This window comes from Embiotoca jacksoni, unplaced genomic scaffold (genome assembly GCF_022577435.1).
Source record: "Embiotoca jacksoni isolate LCO1_2020_lvr unplaced genomic scaffold, fEmbJac1.0.p SCAF_3, whole genome shotgun sequence".
NCBI lineage: Eukaryota > Metazoa > Chordata > Actinopteri > Embiotocidae > Embiotoca > Embiotoca jacksoni.
The window spans coordinates 14,088,501-14,108,894 of record NW_027185381.1 but is presented as its reverse complement, the minus strand read 5'-3'; the positions used below and the strand labels follow the sequence as shown (position 1 = coordinate 14,108,894).

Sequence of the window (20,394 nt, the reverse complement as noted above, 5' to 3'; positions counted from 1 at the left end):
ATTCGTTAACTTCTCCCTCAAAGGCCAAGTTCCCCTGCTGCCCTTTTCAACAGCCATTGCAACTCTTACCACAGTCACCCTACTAAGAGAAAAAAGACACATCATCATGCTTTTCCCCTTGACAGGCTCAGTGGTTGCCTTTGCAGAGCATGAAGAATAAGCAGGTCCATTACCAATCCCTCATGCCTGGTTATAGCCATAATTATCACAGGGAAAATGACCTGCTCTGTTTGGTTTGCAGTAGAGGGGCTGTGCCTTCCTAATCACCTCCTCCTTCCCTCCTATCGTCCTCATGCCATGGAGATGGAGCTGGTTTTGGGGGAGTCTTGCCAGTTCATTAGAATTCACAGGGTTCCACCTCCCTGCCTAGCCAAGCTAAGCCTCTCACACAGGCTGCCATGCCTGCGATAATCTCCTCTCCTCGTTCCCTTTCGCTCCTTCTCGCTCTATCCTCCTATCCCTTTCCTTTCTGTCCCCAAGGGCAGCCTCACACAAAAGAGATGCAGTGCAATTCATTGTTAAATCTGATTTCTATTGATCTATTGAAAAATTGTCCTGTGAGGTATATGATAGCGCCGCAGCGGTGCTGATGAGCTCCCTTTACCACTTCCTTTTCATCTGATAAACCAAACACATACATTCATTCATTATTCCAGTCACTTCAACAACAGCCTTTATTCAATAACTTGGTAAATGTGTAAACCAAATCAAATTTGTAAACCAATTGAACATCCAGTTCCAGTGGGCACATTACAAACACTTTTGTTGCTGTTAAAGTGCCCAGAAACTAGAAGAAATGCCCGGACTTTCCATTTAATTTAAATCTTGCCGGGAAATAACAGAAACAGCTAAACTGCCACGAAACAAAATAGTGACTAAAAAGCAGTTGAGTACATTTGAAGTACATGCTTATTGTTCACAGCATCTTTTCACCACCTCACTCATACCTTTAACTGATTGTTTAGAGCAGGCAAGCAGATCTGCATTAAACCATGTGAAGCTTGGTTAGTCTGTGGTCAACTCATTGGCTTCTGCTTCATTGGTAACACAGGACTTGTAATTTATTTTTTCTTTGACAAAAACACAATGATTGACTTGATTTGGAAATACCAGAAGCTTGTTTTTTTTTTTTTTTACGTTTGTTCAAAAAATATTTAAATTTCGCTCTATAAATAACCGAGGCAGTAAAACAAAAGGCTATAGCCTTGTCAACCATTCACTATAAGTGCTGTGTTGTTGATTCTGATTACATGACAGTTGACAGGTGTACACTTCACCTATGTAGGAAAGATATCCTTTCATATCCCTTCCTTTTGACCCTATTATTCTATAAATATTGTGTTTGTGTGTATGTGCATTTAGTGACAGATAGAGAGAGAGAGACTTGTGCTGATCTGGCCCTGTGGCTGCTGTGCATATAAAGGATGAAGGGCAGCGTGAATAGTCATTCATCTCGAGCCATCTGATCTGAGTGTAACTATAAAAATTGTAAAAAGCACAACGCTTACCTACAGCTGCTACCTCGCTAGATGAGCCACAGTGCGCTGCTCCATGGAAAATCCATTAGTCGTAATGAGTTAACAGCATTTCCTGTAGCCATGCGTGCCATAAAATACTGGCACAGCAGTGGCATGTTTTTAAACTCTCACTGCTCTTATTTAACTTGTCTTTAAATGCAACCCTCCGCAGTCCTCTGGACATAACCCAATAGTGTCCTCTATTTTCACTGAAATAGATATTTCCTTTGTTGTCTGTGTGATTTATTGAAGTCTTCCCACAAGTGGGAGCCCCCAGGAAATTGCCTGGAATGGCCCTAAATTGGTTTATGATTGCGTGGTGTGGGCCGGTGCTGTTATGGTTCTAATAGTATGCCCTCCACTCCTTGGCATCTATATTAAATTGATCTGTATTGTTTTCATGGAGTGCCTGTTGGAGCTTGTTAATTCTACCGCTGCTTCAGGCTGCCGGTGCTGTTCCAAACACCCAAGTGGCTCTGTGGAGGACTATAAGCTTCAGCTCTCTAAAATACCACACAACAAGACCGGGACACAAAATGTGGAGGCCTGAAAGTGTTTATGTTGCAGGGGTCAGAGACTACAGAGAGCACCGTGCAGACTGCAGGTCCGTGGTCTTTGTGGCCAGTCCAGAGTTGTAAGAGTTAATGTGGATCAGCTGCATGGTGAGCCTGTGCATGGAATGGCTACTGACAGACTGCTAATGAGGCCATTATCAGGTCTCGTCGTCTTCTCTCCTCCGGGGGCACCAGTGGATGTTCTGTACCACATATCAATTGAATTTCATTCCACAGGGCTTGTTTACAGTAAATACATTTGCTTGAATTAGTTCACGAGAATTGTGAGACACATGACTTAGCCAGTCTTAATGCAGAAATGTTGTGTTTTGTGCCCGCCTCAGCTCAGTGTCTTTAATGTGTTGACAGAAATGCTGTGAGACTTCAATATCACAAGCTGTTTTGTACTCAGGGGTATAAAGAAATTATCGATGAAAATTATTCTTTTGATAGCTTCACATCGCTGCATTAATACTCATAGACAGTTGACCATCATTCCCTTTTTGGCTTAATCAATGCCCCAAAGAACAAGTATCAGTAGCGTATTGGCATGCTGTCACTGGTAATGCGGAGCAGTCAAGAAAGAGTGTGATCAAGAGCTAATGAAGCGGCTTTGCTGGAAACATTTGTCCTCAGGGAGACTTGGGCTTTTTAGAGTGATTATATACAGTTGGAGGCACTATATTTGTTGCAGAGTTGAAAGGACAAAGCAACAGCAGCAACTCTTACCAGAGACAGATTCTCTGTTACTCTGGATTATCCACAGAGCTTGTTGTCTAGGGTTTTTTTATAGGGACTATTTCAGAGTAGTCAGAGTAGTGTGAACTTAATTCAACCTTAGAGTTGTCTAAAAAGCTTTGTAGTAAACAACTATATTTAATGTATCATAAAAATATTGAATGTTTTTTGTATTTGTGACCCATGTCGAATTTAATTGGACTTTTTACCGTTTTTTTTCTGTGTTATTATTGAAAATAGCCACAGAGTTATGTTATAATCCTCCTAACCCGCAGAAAAATCTCTCCGAAGCTATTCTCCACATACACACTGTGGATGAATACTGTAGAAAACATGCGCCCCTTCCAACTCTCTCCTGATGCTCAGATTGTAATATGGATGTTATCCTCCTCTCAGATGTTCTTGTATAACCAGCTAACGCAATCCTGTTTTATTTTTTTCCTTTAACCGTACCTCAGTGTTGAGCCACGGTGTGTCGATCTATGCTTGGTTCTAGAAAGACTGACGCAGCCGCCACTTTCTGCGAGACGACCACAGATAGTGGCAGTTGAACATATTCCTGCGTGGGCCCTGGCCCTGACTCATCTTTTGAACTTTGAAGATCTTGTGGTGAGACGGCAACATCGAAACAAGACGACTGCACTTTCTCTTGCATCACATTGTTTGGAATAGTTTACAATGGCCTGTCAGCATGTAGTTTGTATCCCAGGCACGCTCCATTTGATTCTATCAGCCTCTGAATGATATTTTGTTCATTAGACGGTGTGCGATAAGAGACCACTGTTGACACAACCTGAGTTAATGTGTTTAGTGACTCTAATGGATCATAGAAGTCCTAATGAAACATTGTCATGGGAAGATTTATGTTACAAGCTGCTGAGTCCTCATTTTAATTTTTGTATGTGGTTAGAAGTAATTTTAGAAGTAAAATAGAGTAAAGTAGAAGAAGTAATTTTATTCAGAGGATAGAAGACATCAAATAAATATAGATATTAAAAGTATAAAAAAGGAATAAATCAGTAATCGTAATACCTGTTACAACGTCTTTGTTAATATGAAATTTCTACCCCGTGGAAGAGTCTGAATTCTATGGCAAAGATACAGTGCTGAAGTATTTTATTGATATTTAAAATCAGACAACTGTAGAGAAATGAGCCTCCAATATCCAAATTTTAAATATCGATGGTGTAAAAAAAACATTTTCTGTACTTTCACTTTTATATTTGAAACATTGCAGTGTCTGAAACCGAAGCTGTGTGATGTTTGTCTTGAGACAAGATGATATGAGCACCGGCTTATTCATGGAAATGCCAAATGGTTATTGGCCAAGGCTGGATTGCACTAAAACCAGAATATTGTATCAGAGAGAGGCAGCTGGTTAGGAGTCAGAACAGATTATCATATGAGAGAGGATGAGTGAGGAAAGGGGGAGGAGAGAGGAAGAGAGAGAGTTAGAGACTGGAATGGAAAGCAGGGGGCGAGAGTGAGGGGCACAGGAGGAAGAGAGGGAGAAGTGATAGGAAGAAACTCATCGCCTGGTCGCTGTGGGGTGGAGGGGATCATCCAAACCCTTCCGTCACTATCTCCCCTTCTTCACCTGTCAAAAGGAGTGTGTGAGAGCCGTCGGAGAGTGTGTGTGTGAGAGAGAGAGGGGCATGCAGGTCCTCTGAGAGGTCAGAGGAAGATGCTGAGGCTCCACTCATCTTCTCTCTGCGTAGAGCCCACCGCTGCTCACAGACATCTGGCCTCACACTGATCACTCATATCTACAGACAGGGAGGAGGAGAAGAGTGGAGTGCTTCTATCTTTGAGCCACAGAAACATTACTCGTCCTCACTTGTCCATTTTCTCAGCTTTTCTATTTTTTTCTGCCACCTTTTTGTTGTTTCCTCTTTTTCTCCTTCACTCCTCTCTGATCACCCCCGTCTAGCCTGTTTGTTGGTTTTTTTTGTTTTTTTTATACTTGACATTGCACCGTTTTTAAAGGCAGAAAACCAAGAGAGCATAAGGTGCAGAGCAAGATCATAAAAAAAAAAAAAAGAAAAGAAAAAAGATTTCTGCTAGTTCTGACTTCATCCTTGCACTAAAAAAGATAAGGCACAGAAGATAGTTAGACTGTGCTGTGTCTAGCAAGCCGGTATACAAAGCTCTGACTGCAATCAGTGGGAAGAGGGCCAGCTTCCCTGCCTGAGCTCTCAGCGCCCCTACTGGCTGCATGCTGTGCCAATCAAAGGCTAGTGGGTGGGGAGCAGTCAGACATGAACACTGATGTCACAGTCACATGGATTCTGGTGTGGTCATGCTCGGAGGCTGAGAGACAGAGCTGTGCTGGCCAGCTGCTGCTGAGACAGCAGTGGAGGGCTTTGCGCTGGTGATAGTTCTTCTCTTATGGACTCGAAGCTTAATGATGTATTTTGTGATTTCAGCTATGAAAGGTAAGAGCAAATGCATGCTGATCCTGCACCCAGAGTAACAAGTAGGGAAGTACGGCTACGCTATTCATAGCCTGCCAACTCTTTGCATTTCATTTGCAAGGCATGCGTGTGACAGAGAGAGAGCGAGAAAGAGAGAGAGAGAGAAAGGAGGGAGGGAGAAATACAGCGTGCTTCTGATTGTGTCCAAGTCAATTATGCTTTTCTCATGTTTCTTTCGTGCATGGACAGAATTTCTTTTTTTTTTTCAACTCAGAAACTTAACTAGAAATCTTTATCTTAAAAAAAAATAAAAAAATCTGTAAAGGTTTATTGCTTTGATTTTTATTACTTACAGTGTGTTTTCTCACTGCTACTGTTGTGTGGGATACTGTGCAAACCACAGCCGGTGTAATCTTTACACGGGTACGTCTCTGACAAGAACAGGTCCGGAGCTTCAGAGCAGAAGTTTTTTTGGCATAGATGTGAGGTAGCATGCAGGGGGAATGGGGGTCCTGTCGCTTTTCCTTTCTGTCCCGTTCTTAATCCTGTTGTTCCAGTCCAGAGGACGTGTCTGTGCCGCAGGAAGATGTGTGTGGCAGTGTTGAACGTGGGTCGCAGACGGGCGACAAGGCACTGGCGCGACTGGTAGACTGTGATTCTTTGAGTTGATACCGGTGCATGTGTGTGTGTGTATCTGTGTGTGTGTGTGTGAGTGTGTTGTGTTCCACTGACCTATTTTTTGGTTCGTCGGGTTTACATGTGTGGCCATGAGACCAGGACTGGGTCTTCCCAGTCGTTGTGATGTTGATCTAGTATGCTTAATCCCAGCTCTTCCACCCCCCTCCATCATACAGGCGTGCTACATGTGCACACGCACATATCCGTGCAGACAGATACTGAAAGTGCAGTCAGACATACAGTAGAGCACGCACTTCTCTAATGCATGCTTGCACACAAACATGCACATAATTACGGTTTTCACACTTATGAGTGCACTCTCATACTACCACATGGAGAGAAATGTGAACAACCAAACATATGTGCTTAAATGCACTCATGACAAAAATTAATAGGCTACAATGAGCACGATGGGGCACAGGCAGCTGTCACTCTGTGTTAACTGAAAAATATCACTACTGATAATTTGATTTGATAAGTGCTGCATTTCTTTCTTCCCACCTTTCTAAAAATAAATGTACATCTTTATATTATATTGTTTTTGCTGTTAAAACAAAAAAAAGCAGTGGAGGGTTATACATACTGTTACAAGTAAATAGAAGTAATGTGGGAAAAATATTCTATTACCAAAATAATATTTTAGTACAATGTTAGTAATATTGATAGTAACCCTAAAAACTTATCTTAATTTCATTTTATATGTTTAGATATTACTTTGCCTTTTAAATGTCATGAGTTTATGTGAAACTGGCAATTCTGACCACAGCGTTAGTTAATTTCTTTCTTTTCTTTTTCATTGTCGACAGCGTGTGAGAATTCATTTATGAATTGAAACTCACAGTCATTAGTGATAAGCCTGACATGTTTGAAATTGAGAAGGAGCAGTGTCTTATTTTCAGTGGGACACATGAAAAAAGACCTTTGACCTAATGTCCTTTTATATGCATTTTATAGTGAAGGGCTTTGTGAAATCAAACAATTGTGAAGAAAATAAACGGCTCGTGCAGTGCAGCATTTCTGTGACTTTTAAAAGTGTGGCGTATGCGAAAAATGTTAACGTGTTTGTTTCACTTCCTTGTGTTAGTGTAGAAGAACTATTTTATTTTTCATGAATAAATGTAATTTAGACACATGAATAGAGATGATCCATGATTACATTTTTCTGTGTATATCATCAGCAAAAAACAACATTAGTTAATTCGTAGTTTCTTCCGGTCCATTTGCCAGTCTTTCTGTCTTCCTTTCGCTCTGTCTTTCCCCACATTGGTGCTTTCAGTCTGACAGGGGTTGCTGGTGTCATGACAGCATACTGTGGCAATGTCAGATATTAAATTAAAATGTGAACAGGATATATTATTGGAAATTAATGTAAATGGCAGTAGTCATTTCTCACTGAAAACATTCAGTTAAATGAATGAGTAGTCCAATGACCTGCTGCCTGGGCACAGACTTGTTTTATCGTTATGTTGATATTGATGCAGGATCATACTGCATGTGCCTTTTTGGGTGTTTTTTTTTAAACTGTTTTTCTTCCTCTGCACTTCAAAATAATGCTAATACACAGTATTAAAACAAACATCTCTATGTGTCTCTATGGCTTTGTCTCTGCCTTGCACCCCCCCCCCCCCCCCCCCTTTACCCACCTCTCCCTCTCAATTCAGCCTCTCTACCACACCACTGCCTCTCAAGTACCTAATTACCTGTAATGGAAACATCCCTCTCATTACCCAATGCAAATTAGCCGGCCTACTCAGCACAATTAAGATGAAAATTCCAATTACATAATTAAAGAAAGTTGTTTGATGTGTGGATAGAAAAGGTAAAAAGTGCATCTCATCCAGAGTACATATAATTAACCCACGACAAAGAGCATTATTGTGGAAAGCTATACGTAGCAACAATGTTTCCAAATTGTTAAAAGCCAGGCCCAGGAAGCGACTACAGTCCATACAGTCAGCACATAAATATGTGATTTAGCACGAGTGTGTACTAGACTGTGAAAAATGTTCTGGGGCCCCAGAGAAAGTAAAGCCAAATATCTTGTGATAGGCGCTTTAAGGCTATGTTAACAAGGCTGTAAATATTTGCTGTAGATTTGGTACTTTTTGTCTCTTTCTATCAGTGGCCGATTGAAGTGCTCACTACCCAGTGCTGCAGGCTCTCACACATTAAAGCAGAGGTTAACAAGATTGGCTATTATCCAGTTAGGGACTGAGGACATGAAGAGCCAAAGGAAAAAATTGTCACAGATTAAGGTGAAGGCAAATATAGCCACCTGCAAGGATTTAAAATAAAAGACCCAATTACAAAGAAGGAATATTTTAAGAAGAGATATTCTTTAATTTTTCTGATGTGAAAAAACATATATTTTACTCTGCTGTTAATTATTTTGGTTTTAATATGAATGTAATTCTAAAACTAATTTTAATTATACATGATTCCGTTCGGTAGTACCATAAAATTATATATATTTGCATTTATTAAAAATTGTTTCGATTTATTTTCACTGTCTTTAAGAGAGTATTTACATGTTAGAGGGAAATTGAAAACATGCACACAACATCTGAGCACATGAAAGACCAGGAAAACAAGAGTGACACTAACAGACGGAGGCTGTGTGCTTTAGCCTTCTCTCTTGCTTCCTAGCTGGCTGAGGAAGTGGAATGATGTCCCCACAGGTTATTAAAGCATGTGAGGTGTGCCAGTCTGTGCTGTGCACACTGAGACAAACATTCCTGGCTGCCTGACTGTGTGTAGAGGGACTGGGTAATGAGATATTGACTGCCCATTGAGAGCATGGATTTTTGATTTGGCTCCATAGAAGTTGGGAAGAGAGGGGGGTGCACTCGGGAGAAGAGAGGAGCCAAATGATGGACACCAATTTCTGAATGTTATATTATTTTATGTTTTAATTTCCTGATATTTACGTGTGTTCATGATGTTACTAATTTTAATTGATAATTCTAGTATCGCTTGTGGAAATGATTATTAATCGCTATTGTCCAGTGTGCACTTAATTATATAAATCACATGAAGGGTGATCATAATATTCAACCATGTGTGCTGGCTACCACAAGAACATCATCACAGTATAAATATGAATGAAAATGCCAACAAAATATATGACATGGGAATTTGTAATCTGTGTATTGCATGTAAAACGGATCATCATTTTACAGAAGTATACTCAGTTCCTCAGTTTCAGTATTTAAGTGATGACTACTGTGGGATTTGACTTGCCCACATCGTCTAAAACTGCCCTTGCAGAAACCAAATTAATAAAATAATTACAGTGTTTTTGTCGTCACATCTGAGTATAGTTCTTATACTGTACAAACATTAACCTGCGACACCATCCAAACCATTGCCGGGGTGCCAGACAGCTCTGTCAATCATCTTGTCTTGTCAGTCACACCTTGTGGTTTTGACAGATTAGACCAATCACAGGCAAGGTTAAACGACTCTCCCGTCCTGTGTCCAATCAAACAGCAGGACACAACAAACAGCAGGTCCTCAAGGTAACAATCGTGCTACGAGAGGAATTTTTTTTTTTTTTTTTTTTTTTTTTTTTTTCTTCACTCTGAAACATTCACACCAAGTTCAGTCAGGGTTCTCAGTTTTGCTCTCCAGTCAGGTAAAACACCTAGCTGGGCTTAGTCAAATGCCTCTAACTTAAGGGTAATTTACTACTTTACTTTCACTCAGTATTTCAGGAGTCACTTATAGATCCTTTGAAGTGTCTCCCTGTCATGCAGCATTTAGCTGCTGATAGAATACTTCCTCTGTCAGCACTCGTTAGATAATCATATACCACAGTCCATGGAGTTAAAGAACATTTTTACTTTCATTTTTTTCCTCTGTAATTTTTTTCCAGTTTCCTCTGTAGAATATGTACAGAGAATAGAAATGGGAAATTTTAGCTGCCCCTGTTCACATAGAGCCTTTGCTTCACATTCTAATGGTTTATTATTGATGGTTGAAAAACGGACATGTATCCTCTCAGTGTAGATCAGCTTTATTCTGTACAGTATACCAATAAAATGAATGTGTGAATACATAATTTACTAGGGGAAAAAAATAATTTCTTCAGCCCTTCAGCTCTGCCCTCATATGCTTTGCCACTTGTGGTTTAGAAGTTAGCTGTGTTTTAAGAGAGTGAAGGTTGAAGTTTTATTCCCCTGCACTTTCATTCAGAGCGTGTTTCGTACCATTGGCTTTTTTCCTCTGTGGGCCTCTGGAGGGCTGTCCATTGGCTTTTTGAAGTTGCATCAAAGAGGAAATGGGGGAGAAAAAGCATTATTGATTTTGCGTTTTGTCTGACTCAAACACTGAGGACAGAAAAACACATAAGGAGTAAGGTGTTGGCAGTGGGGCAGCTCCGTCTCTTGTGTGTGAGCCAGAGGGAGATGGGGGAGAAACCGAAAGAGGTAGAAGGTGAGGAGGAACACCAGACAACACTAATGCATCTCTCCCTAGAGTCGTATGCACAGTCCTTTCACTTCCATCATTTCTCCTCTTCTTTCTGTTCCTAATGGGAGAGTAAATAAAGACCGTTACTGTACATCTAGAGACAAACCTCTGTCTCTCCCTACCATGTCGGATAGCTTTTCGTCCTCCTCCATCAGGCCGGTGACTCCCGAGGTCTGACAGCGCTCTACAGTTGACCTGCTTTTCCATGAAACACCAAGCTGCTCTCTTCTCGGTTGTAATCAGATCTCCCTGCTAGGCAAGCATGCTGGCAGCAGGCAAGAAGAGAAGTATTGTTTGTGTGGTTTATCACCTTCATCCTCCTCCTGCGTCAGCCCAGCAGAGGTGAGACAAGAAAGGACTGCTTTTCTGGTGTTAATGTGACTGAGGGTGACTAAAAAGGAGCTCTCAGTGATAGCTGCTGATATGAGCTTGTCACTAGTATAGCTTACTCAGCACTTGTGCTTTAGACATGTGTGGTTGAGCCATGAATTTGTTGAAACAGATCTTCCGGGTTGCACATATTGAAGTCTGTGTTTTTGCAATTAGAAATAAGACTCTAAATAATAAAGGCATTGCTAGAATGGCAGCAAAAAGTACGCTGTAGAGTCAGGGAATGAAGAAGGGTCAGAGGTCACAGCATACTGAGACGCACGCCCCTCTTCTCCATGGAGAGCTACTGCAGCATCTAGGGACCCTGGCGGGGAAGAAAGGATGAAAAATGAGGGGCGCACGGAATTTTGATGAGATGAGGGAACAGGCAGAGCTATAACAAAGGTCGTCACAACATGTGCTCCGCCACTTGATTACAAAAGGGAGAGAAGTGTGTGAGGCGTTTGATTACATGTCCCAGCAGAGGCCATTAGGGGTTCTACTAGTAGGATGGCATCATTTACACTCATCTGATCTGGCGTTTGCGCTGATGAACAAACAAAGAATGTGAATCCTCCTCAACACTAGGGGGTGCTCGTCAAGAGAGACAAATGATAATAATATCTGTACCCCAGACTTTTGAAGTTGTGACTAACTTCTCTGTCATTGCCGGCGCTGGTTACACGTGACGTTGCCACTGGGCAGAATGTTACAGAGCATGTCTGAATCTCAAATTAAAGTGAAAATGAACTCTCAAGGTTTGGAATGTGGGGTTGCTCCACACACCAACTAAGCTGCATGAAAGGAATTTATCATAAATAACAAAGAAAAACAGCCTTGCCAGAACAATCTGCTTAAGATTGATTTTTATGCACATGCATACATTTGAAATAAAAGAAATGCTGCTTCAGTGCTAATTACAAAGATGAAAGGAGGAAGAATGTGCAAGGCAATGAACTTTGTTTAAAGGCACAGCACATGGCTTATTCAGGGACATGGTGTGCTAATGAAACCCTACTCCATTTATAAACTAATAAAGTGTGTTTTGAAATTGAAACTATATTTACACAGCTGATGTACGGAACAAAAAAGACACACTCAAGTTAGCATGTGTCGCTCTCACCATCCAGCCAGTCAGGCAGCAGAGCCAACTACACAATGTCTGTCCTAGACAATGAGTGTGTGCATGTTTCCCAGCGGGAGCAAAGGGGTTAACTGGCTGTGGAGAGATCCTTGACCTATCTGAGATGAGATCCCCCAACCCCTCCAGCAATGTGGAATATCTGATTGCTGATTATGAGTTTATTCCCCATCGTGCTGAGCCTTTTGCGTGTCAGGATCCATCCCTCCCCAGCAGAACTGATTAAGGAGCTGGAGATGATGCTACAGCTCTCAGCAATTGCTGAAAGTCTCTCAGAGAGCCTGGTAATCTGGAGTGCAGCTGGCAATCACCCACCACTGACTCTTTTGGAGGCTTTTTGGGTTGTTTTGTTATTTTCAAGTGTTTTTTTTTTGGCATATTGTTGTCTTTGTTCCCCTGGGTTTCTTGTTTCTGGATGAGAGCTTTCCTAGTGCTGAGCACAGGTCCTTGTCAACCTGGCTGCTCAGCTCAGCCTGGTCCAGCCTCAACAACAGCAGAGTCAGCAAAGACCCTCGCTCAAAGTCTTAAGATTTGCTTATGATCGCCCTCTTACAGAAGCCTAATTTGGGCAAAAAAGGGATCCTCATCCCTGATGTAAAAAAAAAATAAAGACTCTCTCTTTGCTCATTTTTAGAGCTCCCAGAATCCATTACAAGGGACACAGGCATCAGATAAATTGAAGTAAATAGCTCCTCAAAAATCGATCCTCATGTAAACTTTTAAGGGTTTATGTGCAGTTCAGTGGATTTCTATCACAGCAAAACAAAGAGTTTTCTAGCAAAAAGACTGCATGACTGCTTTATTTGCTCGCAGGGATCTGTCACTTAGTTACAAATCAGCAGCTGTCGTCTCTAAGTTTTGTTTTTGACAGTAGTTGGAAGGGAGAGAAAGACGGTCCTGTTCCTACTGTGCTAATGGCTGTTTTAATGCCTTTAATGTGCAACTTGGGGCAACAGAGGAGGAATCTGCCCAAACAGAGCATTCTCAATTACTATAAAAGCTATATAACCCACCGCTAATGACGTCCCACTGTCAAATGGATCACCCACAGTTTTACTGCTTGTTGCTGAAATGCTTAAATATTTTGTCACCCATTGAATATGCAATCGATACATTGCATACTGTGCTCGCTAAGACAAGATATTATCAGCAAAATGATCTAGTTATGTACAGGCTCAAAGAAAAATAAATGAGGTAAGGACATTGTTTATATTTCTTGTGTGTTTGTTAATCAAGGCTAATTTAGAGTAAAACTAATGGAGGTCCAAATGTTACGCCATCGTTCCCAGTAAACAGCTGGCTGGAGTTCTGCTTTCTTGTGTAAATGCTGTGGTGAAAGACACCAAACACGCTCCATCTGACAGTGTGAAGTATCTGAGATGGGAGGAAAGATGTATGTTCGTTAGGGAGAGTATTTTGTGTGTGAGGAAATCTTTATTATTCTGTTATGAAATTAAATAATTTTGATTCCAAGTGTGTTACAAATTTTCATGCTGCATCACATCTTGGCGTATATTTGAGTATTAGTTTTTGTTTTTTTCTAGGGACTAAATTGATGATGTGAAATCTAAACAGGACCTCGGTGCTTAGATTTTAAACATTTCTTTGTCATGTAAAGCACAGGCCAATTTCAGCTCTTGATATTTGTTTTCCTCATCATGTATAGGACCTGGACCATATGTACCACTTTGGATAAACTAAAAGTAAGAGGGGAATGAAAACAGGCATTATGAGAGACAAGGTGAAGCAGATTTTCAAATTAGGGATGATCAGAGATAAACTACCGTACGTTTGACATACCTTGCCCATTTGAGTCAGTGAGGAAGTTGGTTTTTTTTATCTTTTGACACATGATTACATTGGACCTTTCTGCTTTGATCTCAGCGTGTATTTTTTTTTTTTCTTCTTTCTCTTGATGTGTGATTATTATAATTTATACATAAGGGATTTTGTTTTTTTCTTTGGCCTCAGCAAACTAGAGTAAACATGGTATACATAGTAGATTAACTTTGTATTCATTTACAAATGCTCATTAGCAAGCCCTAAGGTAATTAATCAGAGGCCATGGTATATAAGTAGACAGACACCGTTCAAATAATGTATTCCTTTCTACTCTTACCGAGTGTGAGAAAAAGTGTCTGATCAATTTCTCCCTTAGATGTAGCTCTTTGAAGACATGCAGTGTCTTATGAGAGTACCACCACAGTATTTATTCTAACTAAGGGCTGCAGACCTTGCACAAGCTGTACAAACATTGCACGGCATCATCTTAATAGCCCACAATTCCCCTTAAATACAGTATACGAACTCTATAACCTTAATTAAACCCATACAGGTAATATGTTCTCTTTATTGCCGGACTGCAGCTTCAGTTTGGTTCAGACTTTGCAGTTTACTGTTGATGGTCACAGGAAATGGCCCGAGTAATTTGTGTGCATTTTGCGCACATTATTTATGATTTTATGTTTTCAGGCACCTAAGGCATAAAACATGGAAACATTAAAAACATGGAAAAATCACCTCTTTCTTTTGTGTATATGAATTTAAGGAGGATTGAGCAAATAAAAGGAGGACTATGGGGGGCAGTTTTGGAAGGAATATTGGTTCAAATTTGTTGAAAGAGAAAGGTAAATGATAATTGCAGTATTGCAGCAACAACAGATAAATTGTAAGTCCACTCTAAAAAGGTCAGCAGGGGAGCAACAGTAAACAAAATTTAGCTGCTCTGAGAGAGTGCAGTGTAAATAAAAACAATATCTGGCTGAATGTTCACTGACATAGTAAAAGGCTACAGTATAAGCTAACAATAATCATAATAATAATCAACAAATTCAGGCTAATTAAATGAATGTCCCAAAAGGTGCAGCACAATTTTAGAATAGACTTACAGTTTCATTATAGTCTCAGTAAAACACATTAGCGTCTGTTCATATTAGATTCTAGCAAGTATTTTGTAATTTCATAATTCATAAGGGAAATATTATTATTACACTTTTAAAGTCGACATTTCTGTGATCTGTTGATCAGAGATTAGAAGCATGTCTGTGTTTCTCCTGGTGTAAAATTTAAGAAGATTCACGCATTGTGAGGCTACATCCATATATTAACATAAACAAATTTCAATGACTTTCTTTTTTTTTAAACATAATTTTTATCATTTATCTTTATTTATAAAGAGAAACGCAGGGGTTGTGTTTTTCAGCAGCTCAGTTTCTCTCTGAGGCAATTCCGAGATTGTGCACTTTGTAATGTAAACTGAACGTTATCCATAGGCAACAGATATATTATGGCTATTACTGATGTATGTTCATAAGATAAATTTTGATGTCACAATAGTACATCCCTTGAGCGACCATAAAAAGCTTCCAGTGAAGAAGGGTTTATTTTTAAAACTACAGGAAAGGCTTTCTGCAGATTAATTCCAGTGTATGGTTCCCATTGTGGGAGAAACAAATTGGGCTTTACGGAATTAGTGTGTTTGCTGCATAAATCTCAAATCTATTCCTGAAACATACGATTGTGTCTAATGTGATTGGATTCTTCTGCGCTGTCTCTTCAAGAAAAAGGAAGCAAACCTTCCCAAATGGATTACTGTGGAGCTCGAAGTACAGTAAGGGTGGCGTGGTGTTTTCTTCATTGACCCAGGTGTGTTGTCTAAATACAATATGGATGCGCAGGGCTGCCTGTGTACTCCTGTGCTGGGATACTATTTGCTCAAGGTCATTTGGGATCATAGCATGCCATTAATAATTCCTGAAAGCATCCAACATCTCCATCTGTTCTGATACATCCATCGCTCCACTTCAAAGACAAAGGCAGCATCTGCAGGTTAGCATTAGACCTGCCTCCGGGCTCAGATGTTGGAGGTGGGATTCTTTGTTGGGAGAACATAACTCTGGACATCAGGTCATGCTGCTCATATACTAGCCAATTAATAAATGTTTGCTCACACGGCCTGTACTTATCAACACAATAAGTATTATAAGATGCATGTACAGTATGCATTACATTGTATTAGGACTATAGTGTGTGCTTTACAGCTTTCATGGCTGAATCTGGTGGACACGTGTGGTGCAATATTTCCACACATACCCTGAAAGGCTATTGGCCTCTCTACAGGGATGCAATTACCACCCTCCATCAGGTTTAGCCAGTCAGCTTGACAAGGTGTTACTGCAGAAATGATCAAAGCCGATTTTAAATGAAGCATTTAATTGCATGTATTGTGTGTGTTTGTGTGGCTCACCAAACAACAGATTTACCTGTGCGCCCGGCATTCAGTGCAGTGAAATCTAAACGGGTCTCAATGACAGGCCCACTTCAGAAACGTGGGAGTCCTGTGGGGAGTAAATGGATGTTTGGCAGTGGCATGTGCTGCCCGGGCCTGGTGGGCACAGTGGGCGAAGAGGCAAGTGCCCGGCTGAGTGAAAGATGACAGTGTGCAAGGAGAGTGTGTGCACATAGCTGAGGCTGTGACAGAAAACAGTAAGACTTCGGCTCCCGCTGCTTCATCTCAACCTGCCAATGATAGATCTGCGAGTCCAGCTCTTACGATGGACTCGGAACAGCTACTCCACTCACTTTTCCCTCAGATGGAGATAATCATGAAGATATGTTTGGAAAAGAGGAATGCTTGTAAGATGTGTTTTATAATTTACTGTAGATATAGAGATACACTGAGACTGCTTACAGTTATTACTGCTTCACCCCTCACATGTGGTTTGCTGATAAAGCACCTGTGCCCATGAGTAACTCCACCGTCTTTCAGCCTTGAGCTCTTGAACTGTACTGTAGGGCTGACCAGTGAGTCCACTCAAATCAACATCAGCTCCAAACTGCTTAGCCTGGCTAATTTGAATTTCACATCTCTGCTGACTCATAACCCTGTCAGGACCTTTCTTCTTTATCATGTCTATGCCTCCGGTGGATTCTCATCACAAGCAATAGAAATTAATTATTCAGATTAGAAACTGAGCCACAATTACTATGATTTTTGTCAAAGATTTACTTTTGGCTTAATGTTGATATCTGATTGGGATCATACTGCAGAGCCTAGATTGCCTTTGAAAGCAGTATTTATTCACGACATTGCAGCATAAGTTAATGGCTGTGTCAGAACAGGCAGAGAAGATAGGAGGAAATGATTCTGGCTGATGACACACTCTCAGAGTAGTCAGGTAAGAGCGAATGTGGCACTGTGCCGGCCGCTGTACTGGACAGCGGCTCAGATCAACATGATAAAGAGGGACTGATTGAGCTCCATACATCCACAGGAAGCTGAGCGTTGGGGTTCAAGGTTATCTGGACAAATCAGACTCCTGTTTCCATTCATCCCCTCCTCAACCACCAGCCAGCCCTTCCCTGGGCAAACCAGCAAATTAGCAATTCTGATGTCTGCAAGCAGGTCTAGCAAGGGAATGCCTGTGAATCCTAATGCCATGATTAAACTTTCATATCCGTCCGGGGGAAGTGCTGCATATACAAAATAAGCAATCTCTTTTTTATTTTTCAGCACTTTAAGTAAGGCTGTCAAGATGGGCAAACATAAACCCTTCAATGGGGTTAAATAGACTGGGCCACAGGGGTTGATCCTTCACTCAAATCACTCTCAAGTCTTTGTCTTTCCTCAGTGATTATAATCGCTATTGATATATTAAACATAAGAAACTGTATCTAAAATGGCACAGGAGTCATCTGCATTGCAATCATTACTGTATCTGTGCATCTGTAAACAGGCCGAATGCCCAGACCTGAACATTATAAATGTGTTTGGTGGGAATTAACATATTAAATGGTCATGTTTAGAGAAATTGAATACCTGGCCATGCTGAGTAAAGGAGTGAATGTGAGGGACAGGGAGCCTCAGTCCAAACAGCTAGCCAGGCCTGGATGTGGCCATTATGTAAGGTGGTCTTATCAGGCTCTACCTCCTGCTGAGCCACAACCTAGCTTCCCTCTGCTCCCCCTTCCTGGTGCTCCCAAAACATGGGCCTTCATTAGCAGGGCTAAATATCCCCGTTCTCTGCAATCTCTATCATTTCTTGCCTTGAGGCAATCCGATAATTACCTGTTCTCATTCCCCCTCCTTCTGGCCAGCAGAGAAGTGTTCTGACTTGCATTAGTTTGCATGAAATATTATCAGAATATTGCACATTTCTCCATCCTGCAGCCTCTGACACGGGAAAAATGGAGTCACAGGCGCTGTGATTGACAGGTGTCCGTCTTTCATGTTCCTCTGAGAATAGCTGCTTTGTTCCGGAGTTACAGCAAGAATTTTGATGGAAGGAGGAATAGCGTAATGTGTATAAAGGCTTTGTTGCTTTGTTTAACCTCTGTCTGCCATTATTTCCTGTGTTACATTGCTCTTTGTTACCTGCAGTGTAGGAGTAAAGGAACTCAGGTTTAATTTAAACTCATCAGTGAGTTTCCCCCCCCCCTGAAAAACTATCAGCTTTATAATAGAGTAGCATCTCTCTTTTTGGGAATTTGCAGGGTTTTGGGAAAGAGACAGATGAGTGCAGAGCATATGATGCCTGGAAGGGGAAGGCATCTTGACTGGTCATGGTCAGGATTGTGGTGAAAGAGGCCAGGAATTCCATTCAGCTGCACATATTCTGTTTCATATTTTCATATAAGCAATAAGTCCAGTGGTTCTGGATCAGGGCATAGATAAGCTTTACCACTAAAGGCAAGTCAGCTAAGCTCTCAGCCATGCAGTTAGTAGAAATCATGGATGATAGTTTTAATAAGCAGAACTTGTCTGATCTTGATATGATGCAGTTCATCCTTGTTTGTCTGCTACAGAGTGGCACATTTTCCTCCTTAAATTATCGCTGTCTTTAGAAGGTAATGTCATGCGTGGTTTTTGCCAAACTCCATCTCTGTTTTATGGCAGCAAAGCCACAAACATGACAAGATTGATTGTAGCCAATTTAAAAAATGTCTTTAAATGTCATTCATGAATGCATATTGAAATTTAAAAGGAACTTGTGTTAAGCAGAGGATCCGTCTGATACTGAGTTGTTGTTGATGCATGAGCTTAAGCCCATTCAGTGTCTCCCCTCGCCTTGCTGTGGGAAGCAGTGATGATTTTGGACTTTGTGACGGTCACTTTAATCTCAAATGAAGGCTCGTCCCTGGCTCTGCTCAGCCCTCTGATAGCAGAGCAGTCATAAACAGGCCTGTCAGGGGGATTGCAGCGCTAGCAGTGCAAATGGCAAAGAAAACCCCAGGGACCAAGCCATGCTTGCATTATGGTCTAATTCAGATATACTGTAGCTCGGAAAAGACAGACTTTCATATAAGAAAAATTCCCCTACTCTGCCTTACTAGCGTACTGTGTGACTAAATCACAGTATATCTCTGGGTTCACTTTTCCCTTTTCCTTTTAAAAATAAACATTACCCACATTAGTCCAAATATGTGAGTTACATTCCTATGCTGTCAGGTGGTCAACATACCCTTCACTATACTCTGAGTGGAAACTGAAATACCATCCGGATTATTCCAGCTGCAAATAAACACTCAGCCTTTAAGATTGCGTCACAAATTGAGCATAACACTTTTGTTTCTAAATGAAGTCGTGCCATATTATAGCATATGCTTCTTTTAGTTTTACAACATTACCATACAAATGAAGACAATTTCATGTTTAACATCTAGTGCAAGATGTAAATGTGTGCTCAAATGATTCTGTGAAACTGATTACTGGTAGCTGTGTGCTCTGACACATCCTGTGCTCATACAGCATGTGCGACAGCTGGTTAGTAATTAGAATAATCTTCTCCCTGGTAGTGATTTAGCTTTCATGACTGCAGCTTACCTCAAATTGAAAATAAATTTTTAGATAAATGCCTTTGCTGTTCCAACAAATTATATCGCTGTAATTCAAAGGAGCCAAGTTGTTTATTTTGGTAGTAAAAGAGCAATCAGAGAAAACAAACAAAGCGCTTTATGAGTGCTGTCAGATTAATAATGATGCTACCCAGCGGTGATGATACAAACGATTATTTTTCAGCACACTCTACCCCACATCATCATGGTAATTATAGATACTATATCATTATTATATCAAGTATTCATAACAGATTATCAAGATAATTGAAGCTTGCTCCAGGATTGCCAAATTCACTGTTGCTGCCATTAAACTGAGAATTTCTGTGCGAGAGAGAGAGACACGCGCATTTCGTTATCCACATCAAACTAGTTCTGAAACTGCGTGGTGTGTTTATGTTCACTCTGTATTTTTCTTAAGTGTGCAGGAAAATGTACGTCGGTACACACAAGAATACACTAACAGTTGACAGTGTTAAGACGAGGCTATACATGTGATACATTGTTTTTCTTGCAGCTTCTGTTCTGGTGTAACGGGGCAAATCCCGTGGTGATGAGGCGTAGAATCTGTCATGGAGAAGGCATAAGCCTTTCATATGCATAGTAGAGATAAGAGGCAGCCATTTTATCAGGCGAGCTGTCGCTCCAACATGCTCGCGTGTTATGTGTCCCTGGGAGCG

General features: G+C 40.9%; 1 protein-coding gene across 2 annotated transcripts in view; it reads left to right on the top strand.

Moving 5' to 3' along the window:
* The window catches only part of roraa (RAR-related orphan receptor A, paralog a), a 176,770-nt gene that overhangs the window by 125,640 nt on the left and 30,736 nt on the right, over positions 1 to 20,394 (top strand). The window contains exon 1 of one of the 2 annotated variants that reach the window (XM_069161879.1): positions 5,030 to 5,244. The exons of the other annotated variant lie outside the window; for it this stretch is intronic. Coding sequence (XP_069017980.1) covers positions 5,214 to 5,244 — 31 coding nt within the window. The 5' untranslated portion in view covers positions 5,030 to 5,213. Of the gene's footprint in view, positions 1 to 5,029; positions 5,245 to 20,394 lie in introns of those variants that run through there. 2 annotated transcript variants of the gene reach the window in all.